Source organism: Athene noctua, chromosome 10 (assembly GCF_965140245.1).
Source record: "Athene noctua chromosome 10, bAthNoc1.hap1.1, whole genome shotgun sequence".
NCBI lineage: Eukaryota > Metazoa > Chordata > Aves > Strigiformes > Strigidae > Athene > Athene noctua.
Genome location: NC_134046.1, coordinates 507,333 through 527,681, shown reverse-complemented (window position 1 = coordinate 527,681; position 20,349 = coordinate 507,333). Strand labels below are relative to the sequence as shown.

At 49.9% G+C, this 20,349-nt stretch overlaps 1 protein-coding gene across 9 annotated transcripts in view; it reads right to left on the bottom strand.

The window, feature by feature from the left end:
- Positions 1-685: 685 nt before the first annotated feature.
- The window catches only part of TMCC1 (transmembrane and coiled-coil domain family 1), a 112,133-nt gene continuing 92,469 nt past the window's right edge, over positions 686-20,349 (bottom strand). For 6 of the 9 annotated variants that reach the window (XM_074914099.1, XM_074914095.1, XM_074914097.1 and 3 more), the window contains 3 exons: positions 14,011-14,945; positions 7,469-7,604; positions 686-4,939 (listed from right to left, as the gene is read on the bottom strand). In XM_074914099.1, the coding sequence (XP_074770200.1) occupies positions 4,625-4,939; positions 7,469-7,604; positions 14,011-14,945 (1,386 nt within the window). In that variant the 3' untranslated portion in view covers positions 686-4,624. The remainder of the gene's footprint in view (positions 4,940-7,468; positions 7,605-14,010; positions 14,946-20,349) is intronic. The other 3 variants (XM_074914103.1, XM_074914102.1, XM_074914101.1) reach the window with 1 other exon arrangement.

Sequence of the window (20,349 nt, the reverse complement as noted above, 5' to 3'; positions counted from 1 at the left end):
TGAGGGAACCCCGTCCTGCCAGCTGGATTCTTCCCCGGCAGAGCGGAGCCGGGGCCCAGCGCTGCTCCACGGCAACACCCGGTGAGAAGTACAGGCCAGGCTAGAACTGCACCTCGCCCTGCCTGTGCCGCTGGGCACCGGCCTGGGCCCGCAGCCCGCCAAGGGTTTTAGTTTTCATTTGCACTATCCTGTACAACTCCGAGAAGCGAGAGGCAGCCCCAGCCCTCCCCAGCCGGGCAGCCCGGGTTACAGACCCGCGCAGAGGGGGGGCACCCACCAGCCCCGGCTCTTCCGAGGCAGCCGCCTCCGGGCACGTCACCTCTCTAACGGCACCCGGCTCCGGGACGGGGGCAGAGAAACGCTGCCGGGTGCAAACCCCACACCTGCGGGCACGGCGGTGACCCTGGGAGAGGCAGGGAAGGAAACGGGTGAGGAAGAATGCAGTGCTGCTCCTCCTCTTCCTCTGCCCGCAGAGACCAACAGCGCAGCCAGTTTATTCCTGCCTGTGGCGTATGGTTGGTGCTGGGATGAAGTCGGGTATCGGGTCTATGGAGAACTTGTTCAAATTTGAAGTTATTAGGGCTCAGTACGGTTTTAACACATTCCTTTTTCTTGCTCACCAGCCCCCTCCCCCCAGTCCCCTCCTGCCCCAAACATCCAAACCAGGCCAGTGTTAATAGCTGAGGTCTTTATTTAAAGTTTTTTATATACAGTAAAAGTGTCACAGATAAATCTGCGACAATCAGACAAGACAAATGTAAATCTCTCTCAACAATTAGCAGCTTAAGACCTATAAACTACAGTGTTACGTTCACAAGTGTCATTTCTGTACTTTTCAACCCGTGCAAGTGAGTTTTTCTGTTTATTTTTTTACACTTTTAAAACACACTTACAGCTAAGTCAATTGCCTACTACTATACCACCTGGCATACACAACACAGACACACAGGGTTTTTAACTCTTTAGCCACATTCAGAATTCACTTAAAAACTGGCAAAACTACTCAGTCTTGAACCCCTTCATAGCTTGGCTTCTTTTGTTATAATGCTGCTTGTTTAATTAAAAAATGCATATTTTCAAAGCTGAAAGACAGTGCTTTTCTGTCCCAGTGCAACATGTACAGAAGTCAGCATTTAATCTGATCAGACCCTAAGAACTCATAGGATTGGAATAAACCAATGAAATAACTGCTGTGAGCATGCCGAGTATCATTAAACTAAATTAATGAGCCTGAGAGAAAAGAGAACTTTATAAAATTTTACATGGTAAATTTTTTTGCATCAAGATTTTCTTTCTTTACACTGAGAAAGGAAATGGGGGAAGCAGATGAACTTCATCTGAACCATGGAATTTCAATGAAGAGCTGCTGCTTTTTGAACTAACACAGTCCATTATATTCTTCCCTTTTTATAGCCAAGTTGATGTGTGCTAAACATATCTAAGCAATTTCAGAATCATGTCAACTCTGAATATAAAATGCTTTGGGAAACATTCTGCAACTCCGAGATGGCCACTAAAAAGTTTACACCCATAAGGAAGGCTAATAAAAAAGGTACTCACACGCACACTCACATCCATGGCGGAAACTGTCCTCTACACGTCATCCAGAAACACTTCATCAAGAAAGCAAACACAACCACTTACAAGGAGAGGGAGCTTTAAAGCTAGAATCACATTTCCAACAATATAATCATTGTTAAGCTATCGGAAATCATCACAGACCTTCAAATTGAAGAGGAAGGGAAACCCCAAAATGTTCTGCTAATGCAAAAGGCAAAACACATGGCAGTTGTGTTAGGATATGAAAAGTGGATGCAGCATCATACATGGCATTACTGCAGACAACTTTCTGGAATGGAAGAAACTGTCGAGAGAGAAAGAGACAGACAGACAGACATTGTCCAGAACCATATGTACATGGCCTTCACCAAACAGTTTTGAGGTGATAAGTTTCTATTAAGCCTGTGCCTTCTGGCAGATTAGCAAATGATATTTACTGAAGACAACACAGAGTTGAGACACTAAACAAAGTCGGGATATAAAGGAGAGACAAACACTTCTTCAGATACTATGGATGAGTGGCACCGAGTGTCCAGATCCATTGGCTTTCAACTCCTTCCTACACTGAGCACATAAAAACCTACCATGAGCAATTCTAGTGTGATCAGAACAGAGAAAACCAGAGGTGTAAAGGCCAGGTTTCAGAAATAAAGGCAACAAAGCTTCTCGATTATGTGCCAAATCAGTTCTTACTGTTATTCACACCTTTGTTTCTGACAGAAAACATGTAAGGGGAAGATGATAGTTACCCACGTAATTGGAATCAGCCAGAGAAGGATGGTAAACAGAATGGTTTCACTGGAGCTAGAAGCATGGTCTAGGGAGGGAATGTTAACATGATCTTTGCTCCATCTGCAACTCTGTAGAAAGCATGACTATTTTTGGCTTGAGTCAGCTGCAATTGGCAATCTGTGTTTTAAGTAGGACAGGAGCAGATTAGTGCAGGTGGTGACAGAGGTGTGCTGGGATCCCTGGGAGGGCTGTACCTGAGTTTCCTGTGACTATGGAAAAAACGGACAGAAGGAGGAAGGATGGTTGGGCAGCAGAGGGCTTGCCTCCACTGGCAACCAGAAGACCCTCCAGGCTGTTAACCTAGTTTGAGGGAACTTCTCAGAACCCAGAATTTGTGTCATAGCATAAAGTCCTAGGCTTCCATCTACATCCATCTATCTATCTATCTATCTATCTATCTATCTATCTATCTATCTTTGATGTACATGTTCTGTACAGGTGTATGTATGATTTCAACCGGTTTAGGTCACTTGGGCAACATTTGGTTCCTAGAGGGAACTTAAGCCTGGAAGGAAGGAAAACAGTAAGATCTAACTAAACACCATAAATGGTTTGAAAGAGAATCCTGGAGTCTTTTTGGATTTCATGGAGACAGAAGCTGAATCTTGGCTTTGCTACAGTGGACACCAGTCACAAAACCAGCAGAGAGCAAACACCGCTGCCTTGGACAGGAAGCCTGCCTGCCAGTGCCAGCAGGGCACCAGCAACAGCGTGCTGCCAGGCCTCGGGAGTTACACTGGAAGCTGGCATCGCCTTCAGAGCTTTGAAGAGGAATCTACACCCAGCCCTTGCCCCCGCGGCTGGAGAAGAGGGTGCTCTCCATGGCACACCGCACACACAGTGTACAAGGAAGATCTCGACACAGACACACAAATGGTCTTACCAGAGCCTGACAGGAGGAAAACTTTGGTTTCTCTTTTTAGGGGTTTATTTAAAAATCAGAGATATTTCTGAGACAACCATTCTTTTAAGTGGACTGTTGATTCAGTATTTCTTCCTTAAAAGAACCTGTCTTTTCCCTAGGAAGGGATGAAGAGAAATTCCTTATTCTTATCCTGAGGCCAGGAATGAGAGGTGACGTGCAAATGAGAAACATAAACATACTCTCATTCACATCTGGAAAAAGAAAAAAAAAGCCCTACATGGCAAAAATGTGTGGAGAAGATAGATGTTTTTCATGATGCTGCATCTGTATGCTCAGGAGGACAGATAAATGGCATATGAAGAGCGCTGCGTTCCAGACAGGCTGGCACTAGAAACTACTCTCTGCCCTCCTCAAAACTGTTTCAGGACAAGACGGCTCACAATTATTCACGCATTTCTTCATTTAAAAACATCACTTCTTTATTTAAAAGGAAAAAAAAGTAATGACCCTCCCAACCCCTTCCAAAAAAACCCCCAATAATAATAATAATAATTATAATAAAAAATCCTATTAGAAACAATAAGGAAGCACTGAGAGTTTGAGTATTACACTCTTCAAGTATGCTGTTTGGATTTTTTTTAAATCTGTGAATATACATATATAAAAAAAACCTTAAAAGTGCGACCAAGGGCTTCTGCTTAAAGATAAGTATTTCAAGGACTACTTCAAAATACTGTAGCACGACTGTGCAGTTACTGTGTATGGCATGAGGCTTCCACTTCATACGCCCAGCAAAGTCAGCCAGCCTTACAGAGTTATTGTGAGTCAGGTTAGCACAGAGCGCGAACCCAGACGCTGAGCTGGGAGAGAGATCCACACGCTGTTGTTTTTCTCGTTAAGGAAAGAAACCACTCTGAATGCATACATTTGGACATGGAATGTGAGCAGACTTCACAGTAAAAGTTTAGTGTTACAGGTTTGCTGTGGTACCATCATTCAAGGCTGTGCACTAGATTTAGCTTTGCTCATCTTAAGCTAACCACGTTCTCTTCTTCCTGACAGGTTTAGTACAGTAGTTCAAGCCACAATTTAAATTGCCCATTGGTATGCTCCAAATTTCTGTATTTTATTTATTTCTTTTGTACACTTTAAAGAATCTTAAGATTTGCATCCAAAGAGAACCATGCTACATAAAAATTATCCAGGATTCTCGCCAAAAAGAGTTCTTGAATAAAATCTAAAAAATACTATTGCAATGCATCTCGCAGAGAAAAAACGTTATTCTAAATGTAAACAAATTCACTCGGACACTTTAAAACTTCAGCGGAGTAGTTGCTGACTAATCTTTGCCACGCTTGCTCACCAAGAGCGCCGGGAGGAGGCCGACGCAGCCAATTCCTGCCGCCATCATCTGGGGGGAGACAAGAACCGTTCCAAGTAGCCGGTGATGGCGTCCCAGTGCTTCCACAAAAAGGCAATGAAAACCACTATAAATAAAGTGCTGAACGTCCTATTGCGAGTCTTCATGAGGGGCACGACGCAGTTGGCCACAGTGGAGACGAAGACGAGCAGGACGGCCATGACAGCCAGGAGGATGTTGATGAACTTCCCCAGCAGGTTCCTGGCCGTGGCGTTCTCCAGCCCCTCCAGCTGCACCACTTGCTGCTGCTGCTGCTGCAGCTCCATCTTGGAGATGCGGGTCTGGCACGCTTCCAGGGCCTCCTGCCAGCAAGAACACAGCGCTGGGCCACCAGCACCCACACGTCCCCCGCGGCGGGCGGCCCACGGCCCTCCCCTGACCGACGAGGCCGACCCAGGCCACCCGTGTGCCTTCCGCACCACCCGCGGGACACGGGCCGCCGCGCTGGGCGCGGAGCAAGCCGCGGCACTGCACGGGACCGAGGGTGAGGAGCCCCTCATGAACAAGGCACGGCAGTCTGTAACGACCACGGCACCTCACTGACGCCAGAGAGGCTCGTCAGAGAGCTGACAGGCCGGGCAGGAGTCAGCCTTAGTCGAAACACACTTCAGCTGCCTGTCCCTGCACGGTTGGACCGTCACCTCAGGCCCCACCATCCTCCCTGCCCTCCTGCCGGGCCCAGGGGAGGAGGATGCTGACAGCCCTCAGACAGCCCTTGTCCGGAAGGGGGGGGCTACCCAGCGAGCTGCTCACTTCAGCCTTGGTTTCAGGAGAACACTGAGGGTACCGAGGTGCTGTGTCTAGCCAGCACTCCTCCTCCTCCTCTTCTGGGATGTGTATTCCCAGAGCCTCTCATTTCCATCCCTTTCCTTGCAGTGGCTTGTGCTTATCAACGCTTCTGTGAGCCCATTCAACTCTCTAGTCAACCTGACAGAGAAAGTCAACAAAAATAACTAACCAAAAAGGCTCGGCCACGCTCTGCTCACTCAGGGACCTGAACGAGCCCAGGGAAAGGTGTGAGAGTAGCGAGGGTGGGACTGCACAGCTGGCGTCACAGGAGGAAGATCCCCTCCTCCAGACTGCAGCAAGCTGGGGCACTGGCAGAGCTCCAGGTGACACTGCAAGGGCTGGAGAAGGGAGATGTCTGGGAGAAGGGTCGGAGGCATGAGATTTATGAAACAGCCTCTAGGAAGTACGTGGAAGGAGGAGACTGTCCTGTACAAAACAACACCTCTAAAGCAGCGCTGACTTGGGGGTGACTGAGACATTTCTACTCTTGCAGATACAAAGTTAGAATTTTCCCATTAATCCTGACTCAGAGTTGCTTTTCTCAGACATCAAGGCCAACTTTGGTTAACACCAAGAAGTCTGCAGCAAGCAGCAGTCTCTCTCGGGCTGATCACTGAAAAAAGAACTGGGACTGTTCCTCTGCAACATCAGCCCATGCTCTTAACTGGTTTTTCATGCAGGAAAACTCAACGCTTACCTTTTCCTCAGCACTGCTGAGGAACAGTCTGTCCCAATTTGCAAATTTACACTAAAAGCACTGAATCATAAAGTGAAGATTTAAAAAAGCTATTGAGAAATCCCCATTTCAGTTTAAGTTTTCAACCTTGCTTCTTCCTGCTGTGTTAAATTAGAGAGGAGAACAAAACCTGAATATTGGAACATTCCCCCAGGCCATGGCACCACTGTCCACAGACACTGACTTGTTTTAACCTGAACTTAGAGGTCACGTGTCACCCGCTACCTTTCTCTGTCACAGCATCGTGCCTGTGGAGGTCAGTGAAACACAAAATCACAGAACAGGCTGGGTTGGAAGGGACATTAAAGATCATCTCCTGTGAGGGCTTCTCTTCAGTTACAGTCCCCGAAAGCACGGGGCAGAGGTGCTCGGCCTCCTCCAGCAGCGGGCAGCCTGGAAGGCCACTGACCCAGCTGGACCTGCAGCTGGACCTACAAGCGTGCTGGAAGCACAGCCTGCTCTGTCTCCAGAGGAAACCACCTGGCTGAAGCACTTCGGGGGGAGGAAGGAGGGAGAACTCTGACCTACAATTCTCTGCTCACGCTATAAATATCTCACATCAGTGATCAGAACCGAGATGCCTGCTAAAACTAGCACAGAAAGTATTTAAAATGGACGATAGACCTAATTCTGAATAGGCCTTTCTTTGTGAGGTTTAGCGGCTGCTCAGATCATTTCCCAGGTCTCTTGCTCTGTGGAAGGCCCTCCAGCTTCAAAATCCCCGTTTCCATAGCTTTGGTCTTTTACAGACCGAAAGAAACTTCTTTAAAAATACCTCCTTATTTGGGCAAAACCGACAGAAAGAATTGTTTCCTGCCTCAATGCAGTGGATACACAAAGCCATTTTTCCTTAAACGCTCGTGACCGCTGCTCTAAAATTAGTGACACAGAAACACACCCTTGAGAAACAAACCTCGGGTCCGTTTACTGGGAACGCTACTGTAAAAAGAAGTGTTCAGGTCAGTGAACCCTACAAAACCCTGTACGAAAAGTGGACGCAGGCCTCCACTTGGCTACAGCTCATCTGGAAGCTCTGCTCCGGACCAAGCGGCAGGCTCGCTCTGCATCGAACCCGTCTGCCGGCGCACGGGCACAGCCCCTCCTTACACAAGCCCTTACTTGGAGAGATGCCCGAGGGGCAGAGATGCAATAAAGGCCCTTCCAGAACTCGTCGATATGCAGTTTAGCAATAAAGCTACAAGGCCTAAAAGCAAATATCGAATGACGGAAGTATTTCAAAAGCGAGTGAGTTCCAGAAAGAGCGGGTGGAAGGCAGGACTGGAGTCTCCTCGTGCCTGTCACCCACCTGGATGTCCCGGGCTCGCTCGTAGGACTGATAGGCAATTTTCTCCTCCATGCTGGCCAGCTCCTGTTTTAAATTGAGGATCTCATTCTGGTGGAGCTCCGTCAGGTCATTTAGCTGCTCTTCGAGTCTTTCACATCTAAAAATGACACACATGGTTCAGCAGCTTTAATAAGAAGAGGACAGCAAAATTACACCAGTAACAATGGAGCAATGGACATCACAGACTTGTTACTGAAAACCAGTATGGCCCCCTCAGTCATTACAAACACACACATTACAGTGGAAGGCCTCTTAGAATAGAGTAACTTACTCCCCAAACTTCTGTGTAAACCAGTTTCCTTCTAATACTATAAGCTCTTCAGCATTTTCATCTACACTAGGAACAGCAATGGGCATAAAAATGATCCAGAAATAAAACGTGACCAATGCCTCAGAGCACACGATCGTCCTGTCTGAGCTCTACATGTGAGGTCACGTGGGTATCCTTGACTTATTTTTTCTTTATCTCCCATGAATGATGCAACTTAACCAGCAAAGACCATCTCATTTATAAGGAGGGCACATGAATCATTAACCTACAGGCTTGTTTTTCAGTTTGCTACTGGTGAATGGCCTGGGCGCCGTCCCGAGGAAGAGGGTGGCCCAAAATAACTGAGTTACAACAGTTCTGAGATACAGTTTTGTTTCTTATTGAGGGAGTTTTAAATTGACTTCAATGATCGCTCCATAATGTTATTTTAGCACTTTCAAAATACATTAGGGATACTTTGCATTTGTACATAGCACTTCATTTTTGGAATTTCAAGTCCAAATTTACAAGCAACTCGAGCCTTAGTACCTTTTTAAATTCAGTCAACTATTTCTAATACTTCCAAAAGGTAAACACAGACAGAGTGCAAGGCCACAGCCCCAGGGTCAGGCGCAGCAAGCTGGGCACCATCCACCCCCCCCGCTCGTTTCTCACTCCTGGTTCATGAGGAGCGACGGCCCCGATGCTCGCTAAGGCACGGGTACAGCTACTGTGGGCCTTGGGGTTTTCCACTCTGATTTTCACCATAGCAGCATGGAAAAAGCTTACTGTGCAGCTCTTACCACCTGACCCCTGATACTAGTAACTGAGAAATTTCTAAGGAACTCAACGTAGATAATTCCTTGGTTTAATCTCAGCTCCTCTCTGACTCCAACTGAATTTAATTCATACATGCACACACATGCATAAAATGAATAAACAATATTTATCTAGAATTAAGAGTTTAATTACAAGTTCTGAAACTACAACAAAAATACTGTTTCTCGGTTTTTCTCAATATTTTTTTGGTGCTTCACCAGCCAGATACTCAGAATCTGTAGGCAAAAGCTAGCCTTTAAAAATAGTCTTGGGATTCTGTTTTTAGTTGCAAAGTCTGAAGAGAATTTTAATTTCCATTCCCAATGCAATATTGCTCTAAACCAAGGAGTGAGACGTAGCACAGCATCTTCCAGGAATGAAACACGTGTGGTCAGCCAGGAGAGAGACTGAGACAAGCGCCCGCTCACACGGCTCAGGGCAGTCCTGGCAACCCAGACAGGGCACACGGGAGAACTGGTTCCCCAGGAACAACGAGCTGCAAACAAGGGAATAGCCACGTGAAGGCTGGCTAATGAAGGAGGAGCCCAGATAATTAATATTGCCATTTGTTCACACCCAACTTAAAAAAACCTCAACTTGACAACAACCAAGAAATCACAACTAAACCCACGCTAAATCCCAAAGGCAGCATCAATTACTTGAAATATATTCAGTTTGTTAATATATTACAAAGGTCTCCAGGGGCTTTATTACATAAAAAGGGACTTAAGCATTTCTGAAAATATAACAATTATGTATTTTAATCTCCTCCCACATAAATGCCCTTCATCAAAAGGCTGTTGCCAGGCAGCTTAAATCCTGTTCTCCAACAAGAAACAATTGTATTTTAATTATTTCAAAACTGTCTCAATCTACAGGAAACTTAAGGAGCCCCTGCAAATCCATACAGTTAAGAGTTCAAGCGCAACGTGCTTAGCGGAAGGGCTGGCTCCGGCCCTCCCTGCCCTGAATGCAGGGCTACGGCTTGTCCCCGAACCACGCTGCACCTCCCTGCCTGACCCCAGAGCTTTTGCAGTTTGCACCCAAGAACCATCTGAGCTTTCAGAGACTGCTGTGCTAGGCAACTGCTGGAACTGGGTTATTAAAAAAAAACAACCCACACCCCCTTGCAAATGCACCCACTTATTTTTTAAATTACATTTCCTCCACTCATTTACTTCTCACTCCTTGTCCCATTATCTACAATTTCGAAAAAGATTTTTTTTCCCTGCTGTTTTCTACTGGTGTTCAAATTAGAAAAGCTAAGAGGGGTTCATGTGACTGGCAGGGCCCAAAGCCAGAGTTTTCCTACTGGAGGATGGTTCACATTTAACTCAGAGGTATTACAAAAATAAAAGGGATGGGACACCTGTCAATAGGGTTCAGTTATACTCGCACTTCCCTCTCTAACGTGTGAGTGCTGGTGTCTATGCAACAGACTCTAAACCTCTCTGTGAATATAGCAGTGGCCCGAATGATCAAATCCCAGTTTATTTCAGGTACAGAAAATTCCTCGTTGGATTTCAGGAATTATTTTTTCACTAGCTATGTGAAATTGCTAGCCTCTCGCTTAACAAGCTGCAGCACAGAAACTTTTCTGTGTAAGAGACCAGTGCTGACTGTCGCAAGTCTCTGGGGGAAGGCCAGGGATGTGCGTACAGCAGACACCAGAGCGGTGCTGGGGTGTCGCTCTGGGATGCGGAAACACTTCCTATAGAGAAGCCACGTCACATTCCCACCCATGTTCTGAGCCCACTGCCTGGGAATCAGAACTGATCTGAAAAAGGCCATCTCATTATGACCATCTCACTTTTTAAGAGCTTTAAGGTATTTTGAAGTAACAACTTCAAAATACACAGCTAATGGAGCATAGGTAAGGGAGGGACGTGATGAAAAAGACATTTGATCTGCACTCAGCAAGGGCTCTGGTGAGTAAAGGAAACTCTGACCAAACCGACGCTAAAAGACCTTCACAGCACACTGTGGACACAGCTCAATACCTCTCTCCAAGCATCGCCCAAGATGGATCTTCTTTTTATACCTATGTTATACAAAATTTCATCTGGTCTTTATTTGTCACCCAGATGCGCTCAGCAGCGGAGTCTGTCTGCAGGGGCAGCGTTGCCCCCGTGCCCGCGTCGCGCTGTGCCTCCAGCCGGCCCTGCCCTGGCAGAGGGCACAGCTCCCCGGGACGGCTCAGGGCCTCCACGGCCGGGCCAGCCCCGTCCCACCCAGCGCTGCCTCTGCTGCCCAGCCACGCTCCAGAGAGACCTCCCCAGCCCTTCTAGGCCTCGAGGGTTCAGCACCTTTCATCTATTATAAAACAAATCAGGAGAACAGACTGAAGTCCAGCAATCAGACTACAGCACAGATCAGATAAATGAAAGCACCAGCGTCCAGCATTTTGGCTGAAGGATTCCTCCTGACAGGAGCGTGGGAGACCTCAATGCCCTTTCCAAGGATGCCAAGTTTGGGAAGAAACCCAAACCCTCGGGCTGGCTACACTCCAAATGTGTGAGCTCATGATTTCTCCACATGCAAACAGGTTCCTAAAGGGACACACAGAAAGAAAATACTCAGCAGGAACTTTACTTCAGTCTCAATAGCTCGTATCAGTAAACAACCACCACCTTCCAACCGCTGAGATCAGCAACAGCTATTTCATGGCCTGCTCCTGGTGCAGAAGGAACACAGCGATGGCCAAGGCGCCACCAGAATCTTCCCTGCTCACATCTCAGCCGCGGCGGAGCAGCACGGTGCGGTCCTGTGCTGCTGGCTGCGGGCAGGGCCTCGCCGAGGGACCACCCTGCACCACCAGGGTGGGGGACTGGGGCGACCGCAGCACCGAGTCCCTGCCCAGGAGCCAGGCAGCAAAGCGGCAGCCACAGGGACTGATGGGCAGGTGCTGGAGGCAAGGAAAGGGAGGGAGGAGATCCAGGGAGTTGTGGAAAACCTGCGACGCAAGCCACAGCTGATACACACAACTGCACGGACACGCAAGGAGAAAAGCTCAGAACTGTAAAAGGCAGAACATCTAAGAAAGAGGAAATGTACAAGGGCCACGAGACAAAACGTCACAGCACATGCTTTGTTCCAGCTTCCAGGTACAACGCGGACACTCAGTGCTGCCCTGCGAGCAAAGGCTTCTCCAGAACACTTCTCTCTGAGAGCCCTAATGGAACTCAGTGCTTGTTTTTGAAAGCTTCCCAGAAACAGAGCAAAGTTACGAGGTATTTATAGCTTTTAAAGCCAGTTATGATTAATTTGGATCTCCAGCCTCCCAGCTTCAAACCACAACCTCCATTCCCATCTTTTCATTTTTCCAGAAGAGAGCTGAGGAATGAGGTGGGTTCCGAGTCGTCGGAACAGGCACCAGCCCTCTCCAAGGCAGCGGCATCCTCTGCCCTCAGACACGTGACGTAACCTTCCAGTTCTCAGGGTGATGTTGGCTTTTATCTTCGCGATGGTTTAAAACACAGCAGCTATCAAACAAGAATCTAGATTTGTACAATAAGGCATTAACCTCACTGTAATTAACCCGTGAGCTCCCTGCGGATCCTGCAGTTACCTGCTCACCTCTGAGAGCCTGCAGAGACAAGGCCACTTAGTGTGGTTTGACTGGTCCTCTTGAAGGGTCACATCTTTAATTAATTTGCATCAACATTCCAAATGCCAGGTCTAAATTACTATCTTTTTAAGCATTTGTAAGCCAAACACAAGTTCCCTCAAAGCTTTTCGCTTGAGGCTGCCTTGGTTAGTGGTGAGGCTCTGGGCTCCCCTCAGGGGAGCACTCGGTAAAGGTCAATGGCCCATGGCAGATGTGACTGCCCATGGCACGGATGAGGACCTCCATGAACCTGGCTAATGCTTTGAGGGAATAACTAGCCAGTTTAGCTGGCAACATACACCAGTCCCCAAGGGCTTCTACTGTATTTTCAGGCCTCTCCTTCAGCTGTACTGTGATTCCACCATGAATGGCTGCTGCTGTACGTGTGAAAACCTGCACAGTGACAGACAACAGGCCCCTCTCTGCTGGAGAGTGAAGACCAAACTCCAGGTCGTTAGGTGACTTCACAACAATGAGGCACTGGGAACCAAAGCTGCCGTGCTGGGCGCCAGCGCCAGGCAAGTCGCTGATTGTCGCAAAGCAGGATTAGAAAGTGGCGTTGGTCTGGCTTTATCTATCCAAGCTTTGCAAAGCCCACAGAAAGCTTGCTGTCTCTACAGGATCGCAGCAGGCTGAGCCTTTCCAAATGTGTTCCCAAAGATCTGGCACCAGCATGTCTGAAGAGCTGTGGGCCAACTCCACGCCGCGCTGCGCACACCATGGCGGCAGGCTCAAGCGGCTGTCCCCAGCCCAGCAGCTGTGCTGAGCCTCGCAGGCTTCACAGCCCGGCCACGGGGACAACGCCGCTATGAAAGCCTGAGGCGCTCCATCGGGACGAGGAGATGGGACCCTTGCGTTTGTTATTTAAAGTTTAAAAAGTGTGGTTTAAGAATCCCGTGGATTTAGGCTGCAGCGCCCCAAATGGCTGCAGAAGGGCAGCTGGTGGCTCTTCCCTCCGGAGCCTGGGGGCGAGCCCCGGCTCCTGGCATGCGACGGGCGGACACGAGGCCGTCGGCTGGACAGGACAGGGCGGCACGGGAGCTTGCTCCCACCAGCAGCACGGGGAAGGGAGTGGGGAAGCCCCCCAGCAGCCCACAGGGTGCCTGGCGGGGAGGCAGGAGGAGCAGGCGACTGCCCCACGCTGCCAGGCTGCCTCCCTGAAGCCACCGTCACCTCTCCCTGGGGACCTGGTCAGGGCCTGGCCCTACTGCAGCGAGGAGAGGGCTGATGGGATGATGGGTTACCCACACCCAGAGCCATCCGTGACAGAGACACACGTGACATCAGCACTGCCAGCACCTGATATACAATTTAACGTCACTGAACCCTGCCGCTACGGGGCTGAGCGAAGGGGACACCCTTGCTCTGGCACACGGGCAAGGTCCCGTCCTTCTGGGGGAGCCCTAAGAAAGCTGATCTCTCTTCCTCTGGCAGATACGGATCTGAGTGTTGGAGAGGCAGGGTTGGGATATCGCCCACGTACAGTCCAGTCTCTCGCCCTGACCCAAACCCCTGCAGGACTGTTGCAGGGCACAACACTGTCTGGATAATAGTAACCTCCTGATCTTGTGGGACACCCTTCTAAACCTCTCTGGTTTGTCTTTTGGTCTTGAAAACACCATGAAATAACCTCTTTTCCTTGCTATTTCTTTCTTGTACAGAGCAAGACAATGGTATTTACAAAAGACAAAGCTGGGAGGGCAAAATCCTGAGAACTTCCCACCTCAGTGAGGCTGCTGGGAACAGCCTGCTGAGCAGCCGAGCCAGGACTGCGCCGCCCTGCGACTCACAGTGCTTAGTACCGAAACGAAGGACAACAGCACATACCTGTACCGCTCCTCCTGCAGCGTCTGCATGATTAACGAGTAATCCCGCTGATAGCGAACCTTAAGGTCCTCAAACGATTCTTCCAGTCTTGCTTGTGTCTCCCGAATCTCTTGAATCTCATGCAGTATTGCATCAAACCCTGAGCTCTGCATATCCAGAGTGTTTGTTTTGGAGCTAGAAGCTCCCACAGGGCCCCCCGTTGTGCTGTTGGCTCCCACCGAGCCCGATGTGGCACTGGAGCAGTCCTCTTCACTGCCATATTTTGGGCTTGACTGGAAGTTCTGAATAACACCTAGAGCCTTGCCTCCCGTCCCATCTTCCTGGCCTTCTTCCAGGGAGTCTTTCAGATTAGCAATGTTGTCTGCACTCCCAAACTTGTTCCTTATGAGGGAGGCAATCTCCCGGGGTTTGGAAACCACGGCTCCTGCTGCTGAATGCGTGGCTTGGGAGAAGCTGGAAAGCCCCCCTTTTACACTGTCTACAACTCCCTCGCTGAAGCCGGTGACTTTCGCTCCCACATCTTTCAAACCCTGATGCATATCCCTGAAGACATCCTTCGGCTGCCGAGGGATCCCATTCTGCTCAATCTCTCGCAGTTTTCGATGGTAATGTTCTAGTTTCTTCTGCAGCTGCAAGATGGTCTGGGCTGACTTTTGATTTTTCTTCTCAAACACTTGCTTGATGCGGGCGCTCTGCTGCTTGTCTGCATTGTTGGCCAGTTTCAGGTACTCTGCCACGTTGTCATCGCGGGCCGTTTGTTCGATTTTGATCTGCTCGGTCAACTTCAGGATCTTCTGCTGCAGGTGTGTGATAGCCACTTTCGTACGCTGCGGGTCCGGGGTCCCATCCACAGAGTCCGCGTTGATGCTGCCATCGGTGCTGGAGGCCACCGCACTGGAGGTCTGCGCGAGGCTGCTGACTTCCAGCCGCTCGATCTAGGCAGGGAAAGAGACAAATGTAAGCGCTCGTCACCAGCTTCACCGACACAAAACCTTTCCTTTCTCGTGCCACCGACTTGACAAGCGGATCTAATTCTGCAAAAACGTCCCCTTTTTCAGCTGGCTGGGGTACAGCATCAGTAAACTGAGCTTCGCGTGTTTTACGGTGTCCAGTACAAGCTGAGGAGAAGGGAAAGCTCCTCGAGCTTCAGCTGACCCGACGGCCTCAAACAACCACAAACTCGGGCACAAGCGAGACGGGGCACCGGGGTTCGGCCGGCCGAGTTCTCTGCGGCCTGGGAGTAAGGGCAGGAGTTCTATCAGCCGGGAGGAAAGAGACAGAGGCAGAAAAGAGAGCAAAGTCGGTGAAAGGGCAAACGCCGCCCCGATGCAGCGTACAGCAAACCTGCGCTCCCGCCCGCGCGGCCTCTGCGGGGCGACGACGAAACCGCCCAGAAAACGAGCGGCCTGCCGCGGTCCCGCGCGGGAACGCGGAGCCCCCGGCGCCCCGGTAAGGGGCCCCGCCCGCCGCCGTGCTGCGAGCGGCCCGCGGGGCCGAGCCCCCTGTAACCGGAACGGCGGCGGCGAACGGCGCGAGCTCCCCCGAGCGCGCGGGTCCCGCTCAGCGCCGCGGCCCGGCCGAGGCCCCGCGCCGGTGCCCCCCCCCCCGGTACCTGGGCCCGGCGGGGCAGCGCCGCCCGCCCCCCGCGCATGGCCCCGCCCCCGGACACGCCCCTTAAAGGCGCCGTGACCGCCCCGGAGCGGCCCCGCGGAGGGCGCCCCGCTCCCGGCGGGAGGCCCGGCCTCGGGGCGGGGGGTCGCGGGTGGCGCCGCTTGTCCCCGCTCTGTCGCCGGGACCCACCGGGCACGGCCCCCGCGCCACCGTCATCCGCGCTCCCCAAGGCGGCACCCGCGTCCGGGCTCCCGCGGCCGCGGCCCCGGCCCCGCGCGGGTCGGACAGGCGGGTCGTGGTTCAGCCCCGCGCACCCCCACTGACGCCCCAGGCCGTTTCATTCCAAGAGCCGCCGCCGGCTCCCGGTCACCCCCCGCACGCAGACCCGGACCCGGTCGGGGAACCCTTCACAAATCCAAACCTTCCCCGGATCGCGCCCTGCCCCGTCTCACGACCCCGGATTTAGGGCCCAGCCGGGCTCCTGCAGCAGCTCCACGCCGTCCCCGCGGTAGGAAAAGCAACCAGACACCCAGAAAACTCATCTGTTCTCTAGAGGGGTTCGGTTGCTGAAAACCACAGGGTGGGTATCAGCTTCCAGTCTGTAGCGACTGCAGAAACAACAACTGCTCCCTTAGGCGGGTTTAGCTGCAGAAACCCGGGATCTGGTCTGAGGGATCAGAGCCAGCGCTGAGAATTCCTGTTAACAGCGGGACGGACACTGCCGGGCGTTAGCGCTGCGCAGGGAACAGGCTGTCTCTGAGACCCGGGAACGCGTACCCCGAAGCAGTACACGCTCGTTAAGGCGCCTCTTCTTGTGATTGGGAATTTCATTAAGATTTTCCAAGGACTGTCACTGATCTGATTTCTTTGTGCGGTCTAGAAGAAACAAGGATCCTGCGTGCACAGGGCAGGCCTGGCCCAAAGCACCAACCAGCTCCACGGGGCACAACTGCGCAGCCCCTCGTCCACGGACCCTCCGCGTGCAAGAGCATGCGGCTCCATCTGCTGCTTCACCAACTTGCTGTAATCCGTGAAGCAGCACAGTGAAGACTTTTTTATTCAGCACACCGATACAATCTTATTACGCCTCTTAATTGCCTTACAAAACAAGCTGGCTTCTGGAAGAGAACCTTATCAATCCATTTGTAATGATCTGGATCTACTCCAGATCAAGGCATTTTAGTATTAATGGCCGATGAAAAAAAGAAAGATCCACAAATTTGATGCAAATTTTTCAGAAAGTAATTTGAAATAACTCTTCTTCCTTTTTTCCCCCATAAATAAATACTTTTGCACTAGACAATGGTAAAGGTGAGAGCGGGTGGGATTGACCCAGCGTCCCAGAACCAAGAAGCGGTTGGTCATGTCGGGCTCTCAGCTCCTCCACAGCACAGATTTGCTCTGAGGTGGAATTTGCACATTTCAGAATGTGCTGCACAGTGTCAGAACTAAGGGGACTTCAACGTCACTTTGCAATGAAGAGTTTCTCTCAGCTTAATTTATTCCCAGTTGGGTCTAATTGGTGTGTGTATGTGCGTATGTATAATTACTATAAATTACACCAATAGTACACTCTTCCTCTAAGACACGAGTTTTGTGAGAGAAAAATTTTGTTAAAACTTTCTCTTCCCTCCCCCCCCCCCCTTTAACATCAATTGACTCCAGCATCTCCCCTCAGGTTACCTTCCTGTACCTGTGACAGAAAACAAACCAGAAGAGATAGAGAAGAATAAGGCATGTTGGGATAATTACTTCATAATTACCAGCTGTGTGGATATTATTCTGGAATAACAAGAAGGGGTCTTTTTCCAATTAAAAAGTGAACGGCTGCACAAAGTGCTATTCTGGAACAGAACTGAGATAATTTAAGTACTTTCTCTGTACTGACAAGGCTTTAGAAAGGGAAGACTCAGCACAAACTGGGTCCCTGGGAAATGCTGGTGACATATAATTGATTTAAGATGACTGGCAATCTGTCCCGAAAAAATGCTAGTAAATTAAATACTGTAATGGTCAACGTGTGTATAAAAATAGAGATTACAATTCAATTAATCTATCTCCCCTGCACTGCAGTTTTCCCGTATATTGACTCAGCGCAGAGGGAGTGGAGCTGCACAACCTCCCAAGAGGAGACACACACTGAAAACACCTCGGTGTCACGCCGTGCCTCGACCGGAATCGTGAGACCTTACGCTCTCCTCCCCCTCGAGAGCTTATTGAACCCCCAGCACTGCCAACACTGTCCGTTTCCCTCCCGTTCTGCAACGCACAGCCCCACAAGAACCCGTGATGTTGCCTTTTGGCGCCGCTGAAGATTCAACACAACAGCTCCTCTAAAGGTGTCTCACCCTTCTTTCAGAACTAGTTCAGCAAACGCACGCACCAGAGTCACTCACCAAGACCACTGGTTTTTCACACAAGCAGGGCAGCTGGCTTAAGCAAGCGGAGCGAGCCTGCTGTAAGGAGATTGCTCAGCTCCTGCTTCCTCCTCCCTTCTTTGGAGCTTTAAAGATGTGACAGAAAAACATCACGTTACTTGGAATAAAAGCATATATAGGGCAAGGTGATACAGGGGAGCCCGGAAGGCAGCTCACAGTGCCTAAAATGCCCGGATTAATCAGCTTCCTGGTGACTGAGCACCAAGCAGCAGGGAAAACTAATCACAAAAAAATTCCATTGTTGTTTTGCTTCCTTTCCCCCGCTGTACAGTGATACGAACAGCAACATCCGAGGGACTCAGAGCAGGTCCTCAGTTGTAGCCCTCCTGTTGGGAGATGCTGCTGGCACAGCACAGCGGGCCAGCGGGGCCCCCCACGCCAGGCTCAGGCACACAGGTGGGAGCAGAGACCTGCAGTCTCCAGCGACAGAGACAAGTTAGTTCATAAAAAGAGTGTCTGTGGTGTCTGACCAGGTTTGGGGTTACAGAGGCTGCGACCCCGCACCCCAACGAGCGCCCGGCCTGCGCCCGCATGTCCAGAGACCGCGGGTGGCCCGGGGGCTCACGGAGTGTCCTCCCCCCCGACCCCAGACGGAAGGAGGGCCTGAGCGCTTCCTCTGTGTATTCCCAGCACTGCATTAACCCAGCGCTCCACAGGTTATTACTTTTCACTTCCCTCAAGCCTCCTTACCCTGTCAGCTGGACACAGAGTTATTTACGTCCTGCCCCCATCTGCTGAGCGGTGGCTCTCAGTTCCAAACTGACAAAGTACCTTTATATGAAATTTTTAGGGAGAGGAAACCTGCCGCAAATTAAGGCAAATAAACCAGTGAAAAATACAAGTGCTTGAGGAAGTTCTCCACAGAAAAAAACCCTAAAACCCCAAAAAACGCCAAAACCAACACAAAACAGTGGGGTTTGAAAATGGACGGCACTACTATAAAAATAGGATCAAAATTGTTTTGGAAAATATTTTACTTGACCAGTTGCTTATAGTTTTCTGCTGAGGGAGAAACCAAATGCCAGGGAATAGGAATTATTTTTCCCTTGCTGCTTTGCTATGAACGATAGCGAGGTGAACAGACCCTGGTGAATTCTCACGTTTCCAATGGATTTATTCCTGTATATTTGCCAACATGGAATACTGTATATTGTTTTTCTCTCTAAAAGAAAAAGATGGCAAACAGCACTAAGTAGAAGATTTAGAGAAAGTCTGTCTCGACAACGTTCAGGATCAAGCCCCTTCAGATCCAAGAAATTCTGTGAGTAGGAAGATACCCATAGCAAAGGGAGCTTGAGATTACTTCAAATGCAGGATTCTGAAATTTAGCTTTGCTTTTCTTGTTTCCATCCCAACATGTTCTTGGCAATATTTATTATTTTGAGGATTCAAAGAGGCTTAAAGAGACTATCTTTTACAGGTTTCACGCAGTGGTGATTTAAAACACTAGCAGACAAACATTCCTTCAACAAGCAATGTGTCACATGAAGCAGATTCAGCCTTTTGGATGCTGGTGCAGTTTCCACTGAATTAGTAACAACCCCAAATTCACATTAGTTCCACAAGTCCCACTCTTCAAGAAGAGCTGTCTTTTTAAGAGGTATGAAGCTGAGAGCTTGACAACCTACAGCTGTAGAAAAATCACAACTCTTGGTACAGGGACAGGGCTGTTAACCTTGGTGTAATTCCTCGTTTGGCCCTGCATTCCTCCTCTCTCTCTGCTTCGGTACTTGTACAGTGCCAAAAGCATCATTACAGATCTGCATTAAACCATCTCACTGCACGTTTGTATGAAGCCATGCACAGCGTGCCTGTGAGGTGCAATGAAGAGGTATTTAAACATCACCAATTACTGTGAGGTACCTTCCCTGTATTCAAATGAAGCACAATCAAGAGCCAGCAGTCACCTGCCCGCACAACACCGGCAGCACATGACTCTGAACACCGAAGTCAAGGTGGTATCAGGCCTCTGTCCCGTGAGCAGACGGCGTGTAGTGTCTCTCCTGGATCACTGCAAAATTCACCGTGAGTCCCAAAGTAAACAAAAAGGTAACACAAATTCCTCTGCCTGACCCCCCTGGGTGAGGCATTAAGGGATTTCTGACCTGCAGCTGAGAGCTTTTTCTAATGCTTTGCCTTTAAAGCTGTTACAGAATCCCAGCCCAGCTGCGGCGGGCAGGGGGCTCTGGAGGTCACCTGCTCCCAGCCTGCTCAGGCCTGGCCGCCAAGGGCCAGCAGTCCAGGACCACGACGGGTGGTTTCTGAGTATCTCCAGGGGCAAAATTTCCAC